Source organism: Pseudophryne corroboree, chromosome 12, assembly GCF_028390025.1.
Source record: "Pseudophryne corroboree isolate aPseCor3 chromosome 12, aPseCor3.hap2, whole genome shotgun sequence".
Lineage (NCBI taxonomy): Eukaryota > Metazoa > Chordata > Amphibia > Anura > Myobatrachidae > Pseudophryne > Pseudophryne corroboree.
Window position 1 is genome coordinate 13029060 of NC_086455.1, and position 22418 is coordinate 13051477.

General features: G+C 46.3%; 1 protein-coding gene across 1 annotated transcript in view; it reads left to right on the forward strand.

Annotated features, from left to right (window-relative positions):
• The window catches only part of LOC134980794 (uncharacterized), a 377631-nt gene that overhangs the window by 254461 nt on the left and 100752 nt on the right, over positions 1-22418 (forward strand). The window contains exons 29-31 of the mRNA XM_063947760.1: positions 4320-4490; positions 6478-6642; positions 6884-7023. Coding sequence (XP_063803830.1) covers positions 4320-4490; positions 6478-6642; positions 6884-7023 — 476 coding nt within the window. The remainder of the gene's footprint in view (positions 1-4319; positions 4491-6477; positions 6643-6883; positions 7024-22418) is intronic.

Here is a 22418-nt window from a genome sequence, read left to right on the forward strand (position 1 = left end):
CTCACAGTCTGTGAGGTCTGAGTGGGGCGTGGACAGCACCTGCTTTATAAGGCCTCTTTTCAGAGTAAGCAGATGCTGCTGAATCTTTGTTGGTTAGTCAGTTCATGAAAGTTAGCCAGTACTGTGTAGCTTTGTATTTGTTTGTTGCTTACTGCAAATAGGCCTGGGGATTTGGTATTACACTCTGCCAATCCAGACCTAGCAGTAAGACTGGAGTCAGTCGTTTAGCTTGCTGGGGTTCTGTTTCTACTCTGTGAACTTAGCAAGTTTGCGGCTGTATTCTAAGACTTGCCTGCCTAAATCCTGTCTCACTGTGCTAGGTGTCAGGGGTCAGTTTAGTGGCAGTAAGCTAAAACCTGTGCACTGCAAGTGAGAATTAGGATTGTGGAGATTCTCCTTGTGTCTATCATTCCATCTCTGACCAAGGAGTTTACTGCCACACCCGTTGGTAACCCTTTAGGGTTTTGCTGTTGCCCTTAGCAACAGCATTTCGGGTTCTCTACGTATTAAAACACAACATCTTGCTTTTCCATCTGTGCAGTTCTAATACAAGGGAGATACCCAGTTCCTTAGCCTCTGGGCTTCTCTGTTCACTTTGTGTGTATTTTGTTACCCTATCACCTTCTGTGTACGTTATGTCATATTCCCCAGTTTGTCTGTGAGTCCATTTGTTTCGCATAACAGTTCAAACACCAGTACATTCCTGCAGACACTGGAGTGCATAACAGTTCTGACACCAGTACTTTCCTGCAGGCACTGGTGTGCATAACAGGTAGCAGCAAGGACGTATGCAATCAGTGGCGGGAATCAACCGTGCCCGGTCTTTAGGCCAAGATATCAATGGATAGAAACTACAGGCTTGTGTGAAAGCAACAATACGAATGGGGATATTGAAGAGGGAATGTCCTGTAGCAATTCCGGGAGGCAAGGGTAGGATATTGGTGTGTAATACCCTGTAGGATATTAGTGCAGTGCAGCAGTGTAGTCAGTTCCAATCTATATGCAGCTCCTATATGACAGAATGGGAGAGCTGCACAGCAGGAACAGCCGATTGTGCTTCCACAAACATGTTAAAAGTTGATATAGATAATATAGATATTGACAGGCTGAGAATGGATGAGAGCAGCTTGCAGTAAGGTCTCAGAGATTAAAAACAGTTCACAGGGCACAGGAGAGTCTTATCAGGCAGCCCATCAGATGTTCAGACTTGGGCAGCAGCCTTTATAATCCATTAATTATCAAGAGAGGAAAAATGGGAGAGAGCAGCATGCATCCAGCTCCCAGAGTGCAGAGACAGGTCACAAGGCACATGAGAATCCCACAGGCAGCTTTTCATATGTCCAGGCGCGGGCAGCAGCCTATATACTAAGATGGCCGCCGTGCCCCTTCCCCTTCCCCAGGAGTACCTGTACTTCCGTCGGCTATCCGGGCCCCAAGCCACAACCCGACAGGCAGAAAAGGAGTTATCCCCTGTGTGCAGTCCCTCCGCGGCGTCCGGAGGCCGCAGCAGCCACCGCTCGAGCTCCGGGCGACTCGCGGTCGAGGCCACCGAAATCGAGGCCGGGGATCCGGAGGAGGTGTAGGCCGCAGGGCCGGAGGTCGGTCAGCGCCGCTCCACGGGTCCCGGAGAGTGCGGAAGAAGGTGCCCGCCGGAGTCCACAGTTTGTGGTGAAGATTCCGGCCGGGCAGAGGCACCAGAGGGGGTCAGGATCAATTGCAGGAGTTTGGTGGCCGGGGAGCTCCCGAGTTCTGCTGCTTACTCCTCAGCCGTCGTAGCCACGCCCCCGAAGATTACCATATTTATATCATTCTATTCAGGGGTGGATTGGGATTGAAAACTGGAAGCAGCTCTCATGGAGATGGGGTGTGGTCTGTTTAGGGGGTGGGGTCTGTTGAGGGGGCATGATCCTTTCTCCTCATAGGGCCTGATTCTGGGTTGGGTGCAGTCTTGGTATTCCTTGTGTCTTTCGCTCCAGTTCCCCGTATGTGACTTTATGCAAATGCCGTGACACAACTCTTCCCTGGTGTACCTCCGTGTGTCTGAATGTGCAAGGACTGAGACGCCCACTGTCAGTGTCTACAGACGCTGCAATCATGTTTTGTGCATCTTTAGAAGCCACCATCGGTTGCACCATTGAAACATGCACCAGCTCATTGGGGTGTATTCAATTGATGTCGGATCCTTTCCTACGGAAAGGACTTGACATTTCAGTATTCAATTAGCGGATTTGGCCGGTCCCAACAATGCCAATCCAACTTTTTTTAAAGACGGATTGACATTGTCGGAAAAGGGGCCAAAACCTGTCGGATTTGGCTGCGAATCCAACAAATCACGTGGATCTGCGGCTAATCTGTCAATCCACGTGCTTTCTCACAAGTCGGATTTTCTGACTTGTTGGATAAACGGGAGTTTGATTGAATAGGTCGAATCTGGATTTGACCTTAAACTCCCGTTTATTCGACAAGTCGGGAAATCCGACTTGAATTGAATACAGCCCTTATTCTATGTATGTTACTGAGTTCCATCACGTATTGCAGGATTTTCTCTTTAAAAACAGTTAACAGTATTTTGCACCAGCCCTTTGCTAGGTGCAGACCATGGGGTCATTCCGAGTTGATCGCACGCTAGCTGTTTTTAGCAGGCGTGCAAACGCATTGTCGCCGCCCACGGGGGAGTGTATTTTCACTTTGCAAGTGTGCGAACGCTTGTGCAGCCGAGCTCTGCAAAATCATTTTGTGCAGTTTCAGAGTAGGTCTGAACTTACTCAGCCGCTGCGATCACTTCAGCCTCTTTGGTGCCGGAACTGACATCACACACCCGCCCTCCAAACGCCTGGACACGCCTGCGTTTTCCCTACCATTCCCAGAAAACGGTCAGTTGCCACCCATAAACGCCTTCTTTCTGTCAATCTCCTTGCGATCGACTGTGCGAATGGATTCTTTGTTAAATCCATAGCTAACCAACAATCCGCATCGTACCCGTACGATGCGCGTGTGCATTGCGGTGCATACACATGCGCAGTAGAGACCTGATCACAGCGAAAATCGGCAGCGTGCGATCAACTCGGAATGACCCCCTATCTGTCTTGAGTGTCCCTGTATGCAATCACTTTCAGCAACACGCAAATGTCACTCCAGCGTTATGTCAGCTGGACAATGCCGACGCATTTGTAATGGGATTTAAAGTATTTTAACCATGTCAGCATTATAACTTTAATCATGATTATAAAGCATCATGTTTAAAGTTATAATACAGACACAGTTAAAATGCTTTAAATAACAATACAACTGTGTCGGCAATCTCCAGTGGACCTAATTCTGTTGACAGCATTACTGCCAACCAAATAACTACTTCAGGACCACTGGCGTATTTTTAATGGTTGCAATGTGTGTGTGCATGCGGGCTCTGGGTTCCAGATGGGCTCTCATCGCACACCCTGCACCAATTTTTTCAATGCATACCCTCCAAAGTCCCACGTCGGCAGCAGCAGTGCTGCAGAAATCACCAGAAAAATGGCGCGGTGGCCATTTTCCTGGTGATTCACGCATAAGCAGCAAGGAAATCACTGGGAAAATGGGCACCGTGTCAATTTACCAGAGACCTGCACATGGTTAACTCTGTTTTTTCCTATCTAATAGACAGACACCCAACTATAGTGGGCAATCCTGGGATCGGGATCGGCGGGATCCCGGGATTTAGGGCCAAAAATGGCCGGGATTGGAAGTTCCAATCCCGGGGATTGAGGGATCAGCGTTGAGAGTCCACAGGACACTCAGACGCTGCCCGGCTTCCTTGTTCCGGCTCCCCAGCCCAGCATGAGAGGTCACGCTGCGCTGTCAGCTGCTGGTGGGAGCCGCCAGCAGCGATCAGAGGATGTTCCCCACCCGCCTGCCCCCCGGTATATGGTGAGTTATGTGTGCGGGGCGCGTGGGGCGGGGGTGGGGCAAGGGGGCGGCCACATAGCAAAAAGCCAATCCTGGGATTGGGCATTTTTCAATCCCGATGCCCGGGATTGAAAAAATGGCCCAGGATTGGCTTCCCTACTCCCAACCAACTTTTCAAACATTTGAATTTCCCCCATTGAGTGAGGATCTTCTCTCTGGTCAGTCCCCTAGTGACCCTAGTGCCCAGAGCTACGGTGCTGCTGGCAAGAGAGGACGTGGCCCAGACAGAATCTGCACACAGGCTTCCTCTTCTCTAGATGCACCCCTGTTCAAGAGAATAAAGTTTTGGGGTACATTAGCTACATTTGTACAGAGCCGTAGTGACAGGTGCCGGCAGTGCGCTCTACATAACATATGATTCTGTCTCTCTCCAGCCTGAGGAAGAACTCTCTGACAGAGAAATCCTGCACGGTGTTGGCTTGTGCAATAAGTAGTAACCAGAGTCTGCAGGAACTCGACCTCTCCCGGAACAATCTCACCGGGCCACACTTCCATGAACTGATCACCGCTCTCTCCAGTGACACGTGCAGGATAACACATGTGGCGTGAGTATTTGTATAGGAACTAGAGACGTGCACTGGGCCATTTTTGACGGATTTGGATTTGGTTCTAATTTGCCGGCTGTTTTTGGATTTGGATTTGTTTTTTTATTTCATTTTTTTTTCGGCACTAGAGTATTATTAACCTCAATAACATTCATTTCCAGTCATTTGCAGACAATTTTGACCACCTCACAGCTCACAATGTTATTTTCATCCACTTTAGGCCAAAGGCTGCAGCGAGCTGGCTGATTACTAAGCGACAGAGCAGCGGCACAAACACTCGGCAGTTTATAGCACATCTAAGAAACACTGACACACAGCAGTGGGAGAAATGAACGGTGGTGCAAGATGGAATTGTCCTTGAGCCATTCCCACCCTCCCTTATGTAAACAATAGAACTTTACTATATTTTTTTTAACTTGCAGTTCGCAGATCACTGCGCAGAATTACAGGACTTATAGATGCACGTAAAGAAAGCGCACTAGGGTACAGCGCACCAAATAGTACAAACAAAACAATAGAAATTAACAATATATTTTATATAACTTGCAGCTCCTTTCAAACTGCATGAACCACAGGGTTAGATGCACGTGAGGAAAGCGCACTAGGGTACAGCGCACCCCCTCGTGAGATTCTGAGTCTCTGGAGTGGACACATCAGTTATATAAGTACCCCCTACAGTACAGCCCCTTGTGAGACTCAACACACAGCAGTTGCAAGCTGGCAGCAGCAGCAGTGCATCCCCTACATGTCATATACTTAATGTATACTACAGGTACTGACATTGTCCCCTCTAATTTATATTTGTTTTATAATGCAGTTTTGTTTTATGCAGAGGCTGGAGCAGCAGAGTCCACACTCAGTTTTTTTTTAATGCAGAGCTAGCGCTGATTGATGGTCATCCCTACCTCTGACTGTTGTAGACTTGTGCTGGCAGCTGGTGATTGTCACAAGACAAAAATACTTTTCAAGGAAGAGATTTAAATGAGAAAATAATGTAGATTTACTGGCCTTTATTAGTGTATTGCATGGGTCAGATAAGTGATAACCTCCAACCACTTGATGACCCCACAGTGGGTCCCCACTAGTGAACATTGCAGCCAGATGCTAAATTCTCAGCCAAAGTGAATCAGTGCTCACACCTGACAGTAGCATTGCATTTGGATGGACATTGGAGAGATAACAACCTAATTGCTTATTAGTTTCTGTGTTTCAGTACATTGCAGTGCTATTAAATGAGTTCTTGGCTGGAATGCAATGGAGTATGAATTTGAGTCCATTTTGCGCCCCACCCCCACACAATACACACACACACACACACACACACACACACAATACACACACACACACACACACACACACACACACACACACACACACACACACACACACTTTGCATGATGGGAGATGAGGGATTACTTACCTGTCATCCTGTTTTCGGCTTGAGCTGACATCGTCTGATAGAATTGAGTGAATAAAGAAGTTAAGCACCTAGCCCAAACGCAGCTTGATCCAAAGAGCACCGGCCGCACAGTTCATAAAAGATCAGACAGTCCTGGTTATCTAATAGCTAGACAGCCAGTCAGGGACTTTAGCGCTGATTCTGAGTCAGACACAGTCAAGGCCTTCTCTGTGTCTTTTCCTGCTGCCGCGTCTGCGTCTTCATGCTAACGCCGCAGCCGACAAACTTCATACTGAGGTGCCCACTTGCAGAAACAGAAATGCACACCATTGGTGCACCATCAGCCCCATTGGCATTGCAGTTTCTCTGTCTGAACATGGTGTGAGTGGTTTGCGGCTTTAGACGCTGCATCTGAGACACTCCCGAGTCCTGCTAGCCATCACTGGTTACCTCCCATGAACACCCACTCTCCCTGTTTGATAGTTTACAGTGGTTGACTCTTTAAATACTACTGTCTTGATTATATTTTATGCTATATTTTGATCCTATCTATATCCTATACATACTGGTTCTGCTTGTCTGTGGCAGGCTCCAGCAGGTGAAGATGACAAATGAATATTCCCATTTACTGCCGTCACTGAGTAACAACAAAAACCTCACACACCTGAATCTAAACCATAATTTCTTCTCCGATGCCAGCACCCGTTACATCGAGGATCTTATACTGAAATCAGACAACCTAAAGGAGATCAGGTATTACAGTATATAATGCATGGCGGGATCTGATGCGTTTTACACCAAGTAGGCGCATTTTACCATCCAGCCGCATTTTAATATATTTTAAAAGTAAACGTGTAAATGAGGGACCTGACAATAAAGGAAGCCCTGACACCCAGTCTGGTAGCCGGAGTGATTCTATGTGAATGTAGAGGTGGAGGGAGGGAAGGGGAGTTCTTATTTAGAATGAGTACAGTTACTGCCTATTTGTAAACAGATGCAGACCCGCACAGAGACACATGTATGTCTATCAAAACCGTAACAATGGCCGGTGCCTGAGGGCAAAGTATCCTGGAGTGATTGGAAGCTACAATCAGCTGGTTGGGAGAAGCTCCTGGATTGGACAGCGGAGAGTCAGCTGACTGAAACCAAGATGACGGTGGCCATGGCTGGTTTTGGAGGGAACTTTGGTTTAGGCCCAAACACCAGGAAGCAGAGCACTGTGGAGGATCAGTCCTGAGACTGCAGGCAGCAGTAGCAAGTGCTGTACAGTGTTACACATAGAGACAGCAGCTAGCTGCTGGAAGCATCACACGGGCATAGCACCAACGGACCGCTGTATGTACCAGGAACGATGTGTGGAAGAAGTGCGCCTGGACACTCTGGAGCCTGACCAAAATGATACAGCTGACATACATAACTGACTAAAGCAGATCTAAATGATGGGGGTCAGAGAGTGATATTCAATTAGCTGCAGTAATTTACAGTGAATAATTGATCAATAATTGATATTCAATTGTCCCCACTGCTGGCAGTCATCCCAGATAACCAGCCCTATCAGCCTTTTTTTTTCACGAATACACATAGGTCCATGAAATTATCCCAAATCCTACAGTACGTGTTTTCACCCCAAAAAAAATAAACCTCTTCGGGGGTGAAAAAAAATAGGATACGATTGGTTAGGGAGAAGAAAAATTGTCAAACAAATAAAAAAATAGTGAGCACCCCAGTTTTCCACGCCTGAATTTTTTTTTTAGCGCTAATTTAATATCCCCCCCAAGTCTCTTACCATTGAATGCTATGCTGAGGAGAGTATATCTGTGTCTGGCTGAGACCATGGGGGAAGTGAAATGGACTTACCCAGAATGCACTGAGAAGCTAAGGTTGCCCGAGAGGTTTACATTTAAGTTACTTCTGTGCTAACCAATAGATGGGGCTAATAACATAAATGACTGTAAACACAGAAATAATAAGTATATAATAAACAGGGTCGTAAGTAGGACTGTGGCAGCAGTGCCTGGCATACAGAGCATATGCTGCCCATATGCATTGTGGGCGCAAAACCACTGGTAGCACCCACAATGCTACATGCACTAATGTTGTAGCTCCTAGCTGCAGCACCTGGCTACTTCTCCTGGTGTTAAATAGCCAGCCATTGCTGTGGCTTTCCCTCTACATGCTCCGCCCCTGTCCGCTGTGTATATAACAGCAGGCAGCGCTGACAGTCACCTTTCATGCGGTCCGCCCCATCGACCTGCTGTGCAGTGGACTTCTGGGTCCTGGAGCAGAGTACTGAAGCACACTGTCGAGGGTGTTGTGACGGTTGAGCATTAGGGTAGGTTTAAAACCACGAACGTTAAGGTGGAGTTTGGCGTTAGTGCCCAAAAATTGACATTTGGAGTCAATATCAATTGTGCAAAATTTCAGCCCTCTAAGTTAATATCTTCTGTTCTGGCAAGCATCTTAAAGTTTACATTTTTAGTAAAAATTGTGATAATTTATGTGTTTTTGAAGTTTGGTCGGTCCAACCTCAAAGTCAGGCATGGAGGTCATAAAAGTGGTCTTTGGGTCTCTCAATGTACAAATAAAAATTGGCATGACTCGAGAATAATTTGTGATTGGTGTGAAGAGTATCTGCACTTGGAGGTTCTGCACTTGGAGGTTCATACCATGCCCAACCCAACCACCCTACCTTCTGGACATATGGACAAAATTGGTTAAAGTCCTAGTCGGATTTAAAGAAGACACATATAAGTAAGTATGTGTAAGGTAAATATAAGGTAAGTATATGATCATAATCAGTGCTTACATTGTGAATCGGGATTTGTTATCACAATGAGGCATCTGTTTCCTTGACTGCAGAGTAGCCCGAATGAAGCCAACTCTTGCTTCAGTTTCAACGACAGATATAAGAAAGAGATATTAGAAATATAAAAAAATAAGATACTGAAATATTACAGACTGACCATCACTGGTTATACTTCATTATATTACATGCAGTGACATGCGTTGGTTATTCATTATTTTAATATATTGAGCAATGAGGGGGAAATAGGCGGAATGGTAACTGACTTTAGTAAAGATGATGAATAAAAGTTTACCATCATTTATTAGACTTAAGAGTTCCTGAAATCAGAACTTTTATCTCCTGTCTGTGTTTATTATCAGTATAATTTATTTGTTATTTATTACCAGTTATTTATATAGTGCACATATATTCCGCAGCACTTTACAGAGAATATTTTGTTATTCACTTCAGTCTCTAAAGGTGGGTACACACTAGTAGATATATCTGCAGATCAATTGATCTGCAGATATATCTATGTACGGATCGGGCAGTGTGCTGTGCATACACACAGCCCGATCCGTCGGGGGACTGAGGTCATGAACTGGGCGGGCAGGCGCTCGCGCCCGCCCAGTTCAGCTGTCAATCACCGCCGGCCGCCGCAGCATGTGTACGGGCGGTCGGACGACCGCCCCGTACACACACAGCGACGGGCCAATATATCTGTAGATATATTGGCCGTCGGCTGTGCTGCGCAGCCGACGCGATACGTCTGCGAACGACGGAGTTCACAGACGTATCGCCCGTACACACTGGCCGACGGTCCCGCGATGTATCGGCCGTTCAAGAGAACGGCCGATACATCGACCAGTGTGTACGGGCCTTAACCCAGTGAGTTTACAATCTATGGGCCTGATTGAGTATGGATCTCTATTCTGAGAAATTGCAGTTGTCTACGAGTAGAAAGGTGCCGTCCCGCAAGGAAGAAAAAAAGCCCGTGCAAGTTTGCAAATTCATCGCAGATTGCTATCCACTCGCAGATGCGTACGCAATTCGCAGAACATCGAAGAATCTTTGCTGTCTCAGAAAATGTGAGTAGGTCTGAGGCTGCCAGTAATCTGCAACTGAGACGGCCTGGAAGTGGTCTGTGCCGATGTCGGAGACTCTTTTTAAAAATGCCTGGGCACGCCTGCGTTTTTACTGACACACCCAGAAAACAGCAGGTTTCCGCACAGAAAACGCCATTTTCCTGTCAGTCAATCAGTGACTACATTGAAATTATACGCAATTTGTGTTGCTGTTTACCCTCATGCGAGCGCAATAAGTACTCCACACATGCGCAGTCATTCGATAATCACGCAAATTAAGAATTCTCTTAATAGCGATCCATGCTGAAACACTTGAGTTAATTTTTGTTGGAATCCAATTAACTGACCAGTAGTGTGGGAGAAAACCGGAGCACCCGGAGGATACACATGCGAGCATGGGGAGAACATACAAACTCCACATAGGGCCAGGATGAGAATGGAACCCAAGACGTCAGTGCTGTCAGGCAGTGATGTTGACCATTACACCAACTGTACTGCCATGTAATGTACTAGAGAGCACTGCGCAATGTTGGTAAAGTTTATTAAAATATACTAATGCTGTGGTACCCAATCTGGGTGCTGCGGGGCACTTGCTGAGATGCCGTGGGTTTGTGGTCCAGGACCAAATCAAATAATTTATTGTCAGTTTTATAGGCAAAACCAGTGCTGGTGGCTGTCAGACATAAAATACATAACTGAGCCTAAGGATGACAGGTCAGCACAATTTGCTTAATCATTTTTGCTGAACATCTTAAGAAGAAACTTTTGGCCAATGGGGGCTGTGAAAAAAAATGCTGATACTGTACTCTGGGGCGCCGGGATTCATGAAAGTTTGGAACCACAGTACTAATACTGTATTTGAGATCTAGCCTGGATATCGCCTTGCAGTGCGCAGTCTTACAATAACTCCCGGCGCGGTAAACTGACGCAGATCTGCGGCTATCTGGAGATTTTTTTTCAACTTTGCAGGTGCATCCAACTGCAGGGTTTTAGTGACTGCACTTACTGTTACCTTAGAGAAAACTTCACTATTAGGCATCACCTGACTCCCATTCAGGTCTCATATAATAAGGGATGCCTTCATTTCAGCTAACTAATAGTTTGGGTCCTTTTTTAATAAAAACTTTCTTTAAGTCTGAAGGGGGAGGGAGATAAATCAGAGCCACAATCTTACCCCATATTATTATCACAACACATGACAGTCAGTAATCACAGGTCTGTGTTTCTCTTTCTAGGATTGAAGTAAATGAGTTCTCTAAGGGAACAGAAGAAAAATTAAAACATCTGGAATCCTGCAAACCCGGGTTACAAGTTATTTCTACATAGAAGCTGAGATGCCAGATCCAAGCCATGGGACCATCCGTGTTTACTGTGACTGTAGAATGTGTATATACCGGATATGGGAACGTGCGCATGTATACATTGTACATAAGACCTTCGTATAATTAATGAATAATAATGAGTAAAAATATGAATAAATTCTTATTTTTGTGACCAAACAGATTCTGTCACAGTGACGCTTCCTTACATTTGTGTCAGTGAACGGTTCCCGTGGTCAGTCCCTGCTGCTCACCATCGAGGGTGATACAGGGCTGACAGCAGACAGAGCTCATATGAATATAAATGACAGGTTATGTTTAGATTGTAAATGTCTGGAGGATTACAAAGCACCTGACTTAGGCATAGTACAGGGTAGTGGAGGTGAAGTATGTCCCCTGTACTGGGAATTCTTGGCTATTCATATTGTATTACCTAATTTAAGTGATTTTGATTCCGAACGTGTCAAATAGGGATTGGCTGATTTGGAGTTTGCAGCTCTGCTGCAACGATCCCTTTTCATGGCTTTTCTTTTATTTCAACCCTTGTCAGGAATCCTTGGCTATTAACATTATTTTAATTATTATGTATATTTAACATTAATACCTTGTCCTCTAGAACTGGTGTTTAATATTGTGTAATGCTGTGTTTCTCAAACTGTGTACCGTGGCACCCTGGGGTGCCTCAGGACACTTGTAGGGGTACCTTGGTGGTCCAGGACCAATTTAAATTATTTATGGTCAATGTAATAGCTAAAACCAGTGCTGGTGCCTGCCAATCATAAAATATGTGGACAATCAGAAGAAAAACTTGTCCTTCACCACACAACTGAGCCTAAGGATGACATATAAACACAATTTACTTATTTTAATGGGGGTCATTCCGAGTTGTTCGCTCGCAAGCGGATTTTAGCAGATTTGCTCATGCTAAGCCGCCGCCTACTGGGAGTGAATCTTAGCATCTTAAAATTGCGAACGATGTATTCGCAATATTGCGATTACACACCTTGTAGCAGTTTCTGAGTAGCTCCAGACTTACTCGGCATCTGCGATCAGTTCAGTGCTTGTCGTTCCTGGTTTGACGTCACAAACACACCCAGCGTTCGCCCAGACACTCCCCCGTTTCTCCGGCAACTCCTGCGTTTTTTCCGGAAACGGTAGCGTTTTTTTTCCCACACGCCCTTAAAACGGCATGTTTCCGCCCAGTAACACCCATTTCCTGTCAATCACATTACGATCGCCAGAACAATGAAAATGCCGTGAGTAAAATTCCTAACTGCATAGCAAATTTACTTGGCGCAGTCGCAGTGCGGACATTGCGCATGCGCATTAAGCGGAAAATCGCTGCGATGCGAAGATTTTTACCGAGCGAACAACTCGGAATGACCCCCAATATTTCTTTCTAACTTTCTCAATAAGAAGCTTTTGGCCTAGGGGTGGCGTGAAAAAAATTCTGATACTCTAGGGCTCCATGATTCAAAAAAGTTTGGGAACCACTGGTGTAATGTATTAGATCATATTGACAGTCCACCGTGTTTTTATAGACTTGTTGGGCAATATATTAGTCAGTGTATGTTTCTATTTTTGTCATATTTCATTTAGGGTAAAATTCTTTGGATGCTAGGAGCCAAATGTAATAGAGTGAGTTTCAAAAAGTGAGAGATTTGGTAAGGTTCTGTAGCTTTTGTTTTTTAAAGTGGCAATCATTTACACTGCAAGAACAGCCTGGGTTTGCTGTGTAAATGATTGCCACTTTAAAAAAAAAACCTGAAAAACCTTACCAAATCTCTCACTTTCTGAAACTCTCACCCTATTACATTTGGCCTAATATATCTAATCTGCTTTTAAGTCAGATACTGTGGTTTATGCTTTTATATATGACTGAAAAGACTAACATTGTCAACCTGAATGAAGTGTTTAGTCCGATTTGCATCTCAGGCTGCCATTTTGTGACCAGCCATCACCACTTAACCTTAGCAACAAGAACTTCAATGAGGATCACACAGAGATAATGATTCAGTTGAGATAGACACCTGTTTTATTGGGTACATAAAAGAGAGAGCCCAGGATGGGCTGTCACTGCTTCTGAGGAAACTGCCCAGCAGCCGAGAAACGCATTATACCACACCCCCAGTGACCGGTCCGGTTACCCGAACACTGCACACTGCTTGGAACCAGGCCACGCCATCCACACTGTCGGTCAGTGCTCCAGACGTCTGTACCTTGGTTGCGGATCATCCACCAGCAGCTGAGATGAAGGTAAACATTGAGTTGTTAATTTACAGTTCCAGCCCCGGTTGCTGAATACCACAGCGCTACAGCAATTATAACTACAGCCACAGAATATCTGAGATAAGACCTACAAATTCTAACCCCCGGACCCTGCTGTAGGCCATTGGGCATTCTAGTCCAAAACATTGATCTCCGGGAGCCTGGTGTGGCAGGCTAGGTGTACTACATAAGTCAGGCATGTAAAGGGTGAGAGGGTGATCTGCTCACTTATATTTATCATCCGGGTAGGACTGGCCCACAGGTACAGGGGAAATCCCTGATGGGCCCCACAACCTGGGGGCCCAACTCCTCCTCTAGGGATCAGGTTCCAGACTGCATTTGAATTGTACATTATACATATGTTATAATATACTGCACAGGACTATGGTGTATTCTCTACAGTGCATTACTGTTAGTAATCTGGTACATTATTATGCATGCACTGGCAGTATTTACTGTGTATATTTATGAAGGGGTCCGGTATGTAATACCGGCGGTCGGGATCCCAGTGGTCAGAAGACAATACCAGAATCCTGACGGCCTGCATCCCGGTGGCGAGTGCAGCATGTCTCCTCATGGGCTCGCTGCGCTCACCATGCTTCAGGTCTGCTGGCAAGACCCTATTATATTTCCTTTTGGGTGGTGGCGTGGAGCACCACTTGAGTGGCAATTCAGGGCTCTGGTCGGGATTCCAACCGAGGCATTTAGCCAGCTCTTGGGATTCCGGTGTGTGTCTCCTGACCGCCGGGATCCCGACAACCCGGTAAATTAACTGCATCTCTTATGAAGGGGCCCAGATCATGCACTCTCTAATGGTTAGTCAAACCAATGTGGTGGGTAGCCACACCCATCTGGAGGCCACACCCCCAAACATGGGTCCCTACCACTGCATTCCCCCGGTGGGCCCTTCATGCCCGAGTCAGACACTGTTTATCACTCAACACTATTTATTTAAGTTTTTCCAGTGATGATTGATTTATACAGTGAAGTTATTGGTGGTCACTATGGGATCAGAGACAGAACCAGCTGGATGCATATTAGTGATTATTTCTACCATTCTTGGCTTAGTAACCTTAATAACATCTACTGGATGGTGACTATACTAACCTCACTAACATCTACTGGATGGTGACTACTAACCCCAATAACATCTACTGGATGGTGACTATACTAACCTCACTAACATCTACTGGATGGTGACTACTAACCCCAATAACATCTACTGGATGGTGACTATACTATCCTCACTAACATCTACTGGATGGTGACTACTAACCCCACTAACATCTACTGGATGGTGACTATACTAACCTTACTAACATCTACTGGATGGTGACTATACTTCACTAACATCTACTGGATGGTGACTATACTAACCCCACTAACATCTACTTGATGGTGACTATACTAACCTTACTAACATCTACTGGATGGTGAGTGGTGACTATACTAACCTCACTAACATCTACTGGATGGTGACTATACTAACTTCACTAACATCTACTAGATGGTGACTATACTAACCTCACTAACATCTACTGGATGGTGACTATACTAACCTTACTAACATCAATTAGATGGTGAATATACAGCTGATACTAGTTTCATTTAGTAAATACTAGACTGGCAACTGGGAGTTTACTTATCAACACTGATGTTTTGTTGAGACAACAATCTCTTCATTCTGTGTGAATATACTGTATTGTTTTAATTGATTGTATTTTATTTATTTTACAATTTTACAGAATGTTCTAAGTGATAGTTCTTTTTATAAAATAAATATTTTGTAATTTCTGACCATTTGCATTATCAGTTTATCCCTGCTTGGCAGACAGAGTTCCACTTGTTTTGTATTATTAGTCAGAGAAAGAGAGATATATCGGCTGCATCTGCATGCAAAATGATGTAACAGCGTTTGCCAGGAAAACACTGTAGCACAGTGATTTTCAAACTTTTTTGAATCACGGCGCCCTAGAACATCAGAATTTTTTTCACGGCACCCCTAGGCCAAAAATTTCTTATTGAGAAATTTAGAAAGAAATATTACATTAAGTAGATGGCGTTTATATGTCATCCTTAGGGTCAGTTGTGTGGTGAGGGACAAGATTTGCTTCTGTTTGGCCACATATTTTATGACTGGCAGCCACCAGCTCTGGTTTTGCCTATTATATCCACCAGGAATAATTTGAATTGGTCCTGGACCACCAACCCAGGGCACCCCTGCAAGTGTCCCGAGGCACCCCAGGGAGCCACGGCACACAGTTTGGGAACCTCTGCTGTAGCATAACATTTTGCATGCAGATACAGTTGCTATTACACACAGAATATAGGCATGCAGCACTTCATTTTATTCAGCAGGAGCTGCTTGTGTGTCCTAGTTCATCCATTTTCATCCAATACACATTGGGGGTAATTCAGACCTGATCGTAGCAGTAGGGGCGTCTCAAGAGAGGAGAGGACCCGTATGCAGACTACTCTCCTATAGCCGTTGCGCGGCTGCTAGTGCTCTGAGCACTGTAGACTCTGGCACAGTACCAGAGTCTACAGCACATGCGCAGGACTCAGAAAAATGGCCACCGCGCCATTTTTCCGGAGTCCTGCGCATGCGCTGTACACTCTGGAACTGTGCCAAAGTCTCTAGTGGTCAGTGCGCTAGCAGCGGTGCGACGGCTACGGGAAAGGAGGAGGCCCACACACGGTCAGCGATGGACTCTGGAAAGTTAAGTATAGGAGAAATGGGTGCGGTGTGGGCCCCCGCTGGACTCAGGGGCCCGTGTACATCGCACACACTGCACCCATTATAGAAACGCCGTTGGGCAAAACCATGGGGCTAATTCAGACTTGATTGTAGATGTGCTAAATTTAGCACATCTACGATCAGCCACCCTGACATGCAGGAGAACACCCCGCACAGGGCTAGTCCGCCCGACATGTCAGGCCCGACCCCCCCCTTCCCCCGCGCAGGTACAAAAGCATTGCATGACGGCGATGCTTTTGTACTTGAAGAGTAGCTCCCTACTATCGCAGCTCCTGCTCACTGGCAGGAAGCTACCCGTCGCTGTCCGGGTCGCAACGGCTGCATGTGATGTCACGCAGCCGCCGTGGCCCACCCCCACACGGTTCGGGCACGCCTGCGTTGCCCGGAACGCGCCCCTAAAACAGTGGCCAAACACCTCTGGCCCACCCCCTCCTGCCCGGTGACCGCCTCTGCCTGTCACATGCGCAGTTCAGACCTGATCGGACTGCAGCGATCAGGTCTGAATTAGGCCCAGTGTGCAGTGCAGGTGGGGCAGATGTAAAATGCAGAAAGAGTTAGATTTGGGTGGGTTATTTTGTTTCTGTGCAGGGTAAATACTGGCTGCTTTATTTTTACACTGCAATTTAAATTGCAGATTGAACACACCGCACCCAAATCTAACTCTCTCTGCACATGTTACATCTGCCACACCTGCAGTGCCCATGGGTGGTCATTCCGAGTTGATCGCTCGCTAGCAGTATTTAGCGGACGTGCAAACGCTATGCCGCCGCCCACTGGGAGTGTATTTTAGCTTAGCAGAAGTGCGAAGGAAAGGATCACAGAGCAGCTAAAAAGTTTTTTGGTTTAGTTTCAGAGTAGCTCCAGACCTACTCAGCGCTTGGGATCACTTCAGACTATTCAGTTCCTGTTATGATGTCACAAACACGCCCTGCGTTCTCCCAGCCACGCCTGTGTTTTTCCTGGCAGGCCTGCGTTTTTCCGAACACTCCCTGAAAACGGTCAGTTGACACCCAGAAACGCCCACTTCCTGTCAATCACTCTGCGGTAACCAGTGCGACTGAAATGCATCACTAGACCCTGTGCAAAACTACATCGTTCGCTGTACCCATGCATCGCGCATGCGCATTGTGGTGCATACGCATGCGCAGAAATGCAGATTTTTAGCCTGATCGCTGCACTCCGAACAATGGCAGCTAGCGATCAACTCGGAATGACCATCATGGTTTTGCCCAATTGCTAACAAATTTGCTGCTGTGATCAACTCTGAATTACCCCCCTTGTCTGGGGAAAATAATGCAAAAATGTCATGTAGTGTACATGGACTATATTTAGAGATCAAAGTGTTAACATGTATTGAAAAGTGTTTATTTATTGTAAATGTGCTGTAAAAGTGTACTTCTAATTGATTTCTAACATTTTCATATCCAACTCGGACAAAAAAATCAGCTCTAATTCTGTGAGACTTTGTAGAGCTGTTTTGTGTCCGACTTTCAAACTCAGACTCCATTACATTGGCCGACTTGTATGCTTAATATGGGAAAAACATCTGGATCCAACTTTCTCCCCAGCAGAAAGCAGCCGAGTTTTCATGTAATCGGCCGCTAATACATTGGCCAACTTTGCAAGATGTCCGACTTTTGCAACTACGTCATTAAAAGTCGCTCATTTCTGCACACTCGACCGCTGCTAAAAACATCTATTCAGATGTACATATTGCCCTCAGTCACTATGGTGAGATGATTGCTGATAGTAATACTCCCTTGTTACTGCTTAAAGTGGAAGTCCCTGACGACCAATAACATCAAGACAATCAGTGGCCTTATACATCAGCTGTGCCCTACCGGAAATGCAGCTCCACTCAGCAGCCTACATACACTTCCAGTCTCACTTACCAGGACTTACCATCTGCCCCAGCTCCTGCTCCAGTGAGCAAGACAGAAGTGCCCCCTCCCTTTATTGTGGGGGAGGTGTGACCCTGCATTCTGCCCCCCCCAATTACCTACGAATGACCCACCGCTCTGGGAGGCCCCACCATGCCCCCAAGGGTACAGGAGCCTTCCAGCCTGCCACCTGTGCGTGACACGGCAGGTCCATGAGGTGAGATGGAAACTGGTGTTAGGTGGCACATCATAGGCCCTCATTCCGAGTTGATCGCTCGCTACGGATTTCTGCAGCGCAGCGATTATGGCAGAATGGGGCTAATCTGCGTATGCACTGCAATGCGCACACGCGGCGTACGGGTACAACGAGCATCGTGGATTTGCACAGGTTCTAGCGACGCTTTTAGTCCCACTGGCGGACGCAAGGAGATTGACAGGAAGAGGGCGTTTCTGGGTGTCAACTGACCGTTTTTTGGGAGTGTTTGGAAAAACGCAGGCATTTGCTGGGCGGTAATCTGACGTCATTACCGTGTCTTCCGTCGCAGCAATCATCGCACAGGATAAGTTACTACAGAGCTGGTCTTGTTCTGCACAAAATGTGTTTGCTGCCGCGCGGCTGCACAGGCGTTCGCACTCCTGCTGTGCTAAAATACACTCCCCCGTGGGCGGCGACTATGCGTTTGCATGGCTGCTAAAAGTAGCTAGCGAGCGATCAACTCGGAATGAGGGCCATAGATCAATATTAAAAATATACTGAAAATATGCTTAATAGAAATGGCCCATTTACAGTCCTTTTCAGTAAACCATTTACATTCTGTAGCCATAGTTCCAGCAAATATAATTCCACTGATGTTATAAATGAATATAAATATATAGCAGTGATGTTATAAATGAATGATTGCGCAGATGTTTCAGGCTTCCTGCACTGTGAATGCATTGCTGCCTTCTGCATAGGAACAAATCCCTTTCTTGTGTAATAAATATAGATCACCTGGGTCAGCATGGCTGCAGGTACAGCAGCTTGGGCTCACTGCAAAGTGTGTTCAAGTGATCCTATCTCCTTCTTTCAGGTGGTGCTAATCAATGCAATTAAGGATGTTGCAAAGGCCCTAGAGGATTTACTATAATTGCAACCACAAAAGGTGTAGTAGGGTCTGGGGGAGATAATGGATGCTGGAAGAGAGATCTACTGCCTGGCTGCGTAATAGCACCTCTTGTCAGATGGACCTGCTGTGATAGCCTCGGTGGTTCCGCTGGCTCTGTACTATGTGATGGAGGCAGTAGAGCAATATGGACCAATATCCCTGGATTGTCCATCTTCCTATCCCCATGGGAGTAATGTTATATATACGGTTGTTTAATACACAGGTACACTAGGTTTCAGAATCTATGTTTGAAGTTTATAACATGGTGTCTCTATAGGATTAAGATCATGATACAACCCTCTTAGGATCTAAAATAATATGCTTTGGTTTTGGGTTAATTAGCTATAAAGTGAGATTTTTTTGGTCTTCATTAAGTTGTCCTATAATGATTTTAATTGTGCACTTTTCATTGATGTAGGAGCTGTTCTTGTTACTTATTTTTAATAGCAAATTGTCTAGTCCAGTGTTTTCCAAACTTTTTTGAATCACGGCGCCCTAGAATATCAGAATTGTTTTCACGGCACCCCTAGGTCAAACATTTCTTATTGAGAAATTTAGAAAGAAATATTAAATTAAGTAGATCGCGTTTATATGTCATCCTTAGGGTCAGTTGTGTGGTGAGGGACAAGATTTGCTTCTGTTTGGCCACATAGTTTATGACTGGCAGCCACCAGCACTGGTTTTGCCTATTATATTGACCATGAATAATTTGAATTGGTCCTGGACCACCAACCCAGGGCAAGTGTCCCGAGGCACCCCAGGGAGCCACGGCAAACAGTTTGGGAACCTCTGGTCTAGTGCATTTATGTGTTTACAAGATTACCCTCATAGAATAGAAAGCACCTATGGAGCAGTGGTTTAGGCATTTGTTTACTATACATTGCTGTCAGTGTTATATTTTTTTACATTTTTCATTGTTCACACATAAGCCTTGAATCATGAAAAGTCCCCAAAATAGAGAGAGCTTATATAGAACAGTGGTTTAGGCACCTGGAGTTAGCGTGTTTCGCTGCTAGGCACCTGGGGTTGGCGTGTTTTGCTGCTAGGCGCCTGGGGTTGGCGTGTTTTGCTGCTAGGCACCTGGGGTTGGCGGGTTTTGCTGCTGGGCACCTGGGGTTGGCGGGTTTTGCTGCTAGGCACCTGGGGTTGGCAGGTTTTGCTGCTGGGCACCTGGGGTTGGCGTGTTTTGCTGCTGGGCACCTGGGGTTGGCGGGTTTTGCTGCTAGGCACCTGGGGTTAGCGTGTTTCGCTGCTAGGCACCTGCGGTCAGGAGTTTTTCAGTATGTCACTCTTTGATAAAGCCTCCGTCCTAGAGGTGGAAGTAGTCGGAGTATTCCCTTCTGTCACCTGCACCTTCAGATCAGACTCCATGGTGTACCGGAGATTCGCTGTGAGAACAATTATAGCGGCAAGGATTCCAGACACCGGTGTGATCACAATTCCCAGCAGTGTTGGCTGACAAGATCAGGGCCGGCAACAGAAATCTTGGGGCCCCCTAATCCCCCCTAGCTTGATTCTTCTGCTTGCAGCCGAGTCTTGCTCTTTGAAGGCTGCAGCATCAGGCAGGGAGTATGACAGAGGTGCCAGCGTGGGTAAACTGTAGCATGTACTGATGCCATGATAGCGGCGTCATTCACTACCATGGCGCAGTCACCACAGGTACAAGTTAACGGGGATTGCTGTGGGTCAATGTGGAGGAGGTCACTGTGGGGGGATAACCATGGGCAACTGGCTTCATTGTTTATTTTGTTGGGGCTAGCTGGATGGCTAGCATTAAGGGCAAATTTAAGCGCCACTGCCCTATTTTATGCCCCTCTTGGCCTTGGGGCCCCTCTGAACCTCAGGGCCCAGGATGGCTGTTCCCTTTGACCCCCACCCCTCTGTTCCCGGGCCTGGACAAGATACATTGGCACCTGCAGGTTTTATCCTTGCAGTAGGTATCTCGGTACCGCGGCACCTATACAAGCTGCAATCAGTAGCAGCTGTCCACACTGGTGGTTTTAGAACTTTATCAAGCCACAGCGTATGCACTTCAATACCATGTGTTTTATCTGCAGTTACCATCACCGCTACTGACATTGCCAGTGGATATGTCCTGTATATATATTTCAATTAAGTGGTAATACCAATATATCAAGGTTCTACAATGCGCACACTTGAATCAGCCAGACCAAATTGACGTCATGTCATTTGTTAAATCCACTAATATTAGTGATATAAGGTTAGTCTACAATATAAGTGATATAAGGTTAGTCTACAATATTAGTGATATAAGGTTAGTCTACAATATTAGTGATATAAGGTTAGTCTACAATATTAGTGATATAAAGTTAGTCTACAATATTAGTGATTTCTCCTTCATCCACTAGGGGCCACTGGAGCGTAGTTACAATGGGGAATAGTAGGCAGTAATTGGGAGCTGGCACTTTAAACAAAATTCTAACCCTGTGGCTAGCTCCTCCCCTACTATCTCCCCTCCAAGCCAGTCTTAGTTTAGTGCCCAAGGGAGCTGGTTCACTTGGGTTTAGCTGAAGAAATTTTTATTTTTTCTTTATTATTTTATTTTTTCTCACATACACACACAGACTGGCAGCTCTGCCACTGCCAGTCTGCACCGTGGGAGCTGCCGGCGGGGTCCCATCGCAGCTGCGTGCGGCTAGGGATGGGCCCCGGCTGAGGGAGACACTGAGCTCTCCTGAGTTGGCGGACACCGCTGCGTGCGGCGCGTGTCGCGGCCACTCCATCCAGCAGAAGATTCCGGCAGCAAGGCAGCGGTGAGTATAAAAAATGGTCGGACACCGCTGCGTGCGGCGCGTGTCGCGGCCACTCCATTCGGACACCGCTGCGTGCGGAGTGTGTCGGGGCCACCCCTGAAAGGTGAGTGTGTGCATACCCTCCACCCAGGCATGGGTTGAAGGGGTGACAAGGGGTTTTTTGCTGAGAGCCCTTCTATAGACTAGAGGGTTAGTGCTCCTTCTCTAGCTATAACTAGACTGTCAGTGACTACAGAAGTGCTTCTCCCATAGCCTAATGGTATGGTGCTCCGTATAGCATACACTGGGTTCCCAGCCCCATGATAAGATGTTTCTTAGCACCCTGACAACCTACCACCCCCCCAACCCCCCCCCCCCCCTCCTCGGATTATTATTATTATTTTTATTCACTAAAAAAAAAAAAAAAAAAAAAGCGCTGTGCCGCGCTCACATCCGCCCGACCGCCAGCCGCCCGCTCTCCTCGCTGCTCGGATCCCTGGCAGCGCGGCTCACAGAGCCGCTACAGGGATCCGACA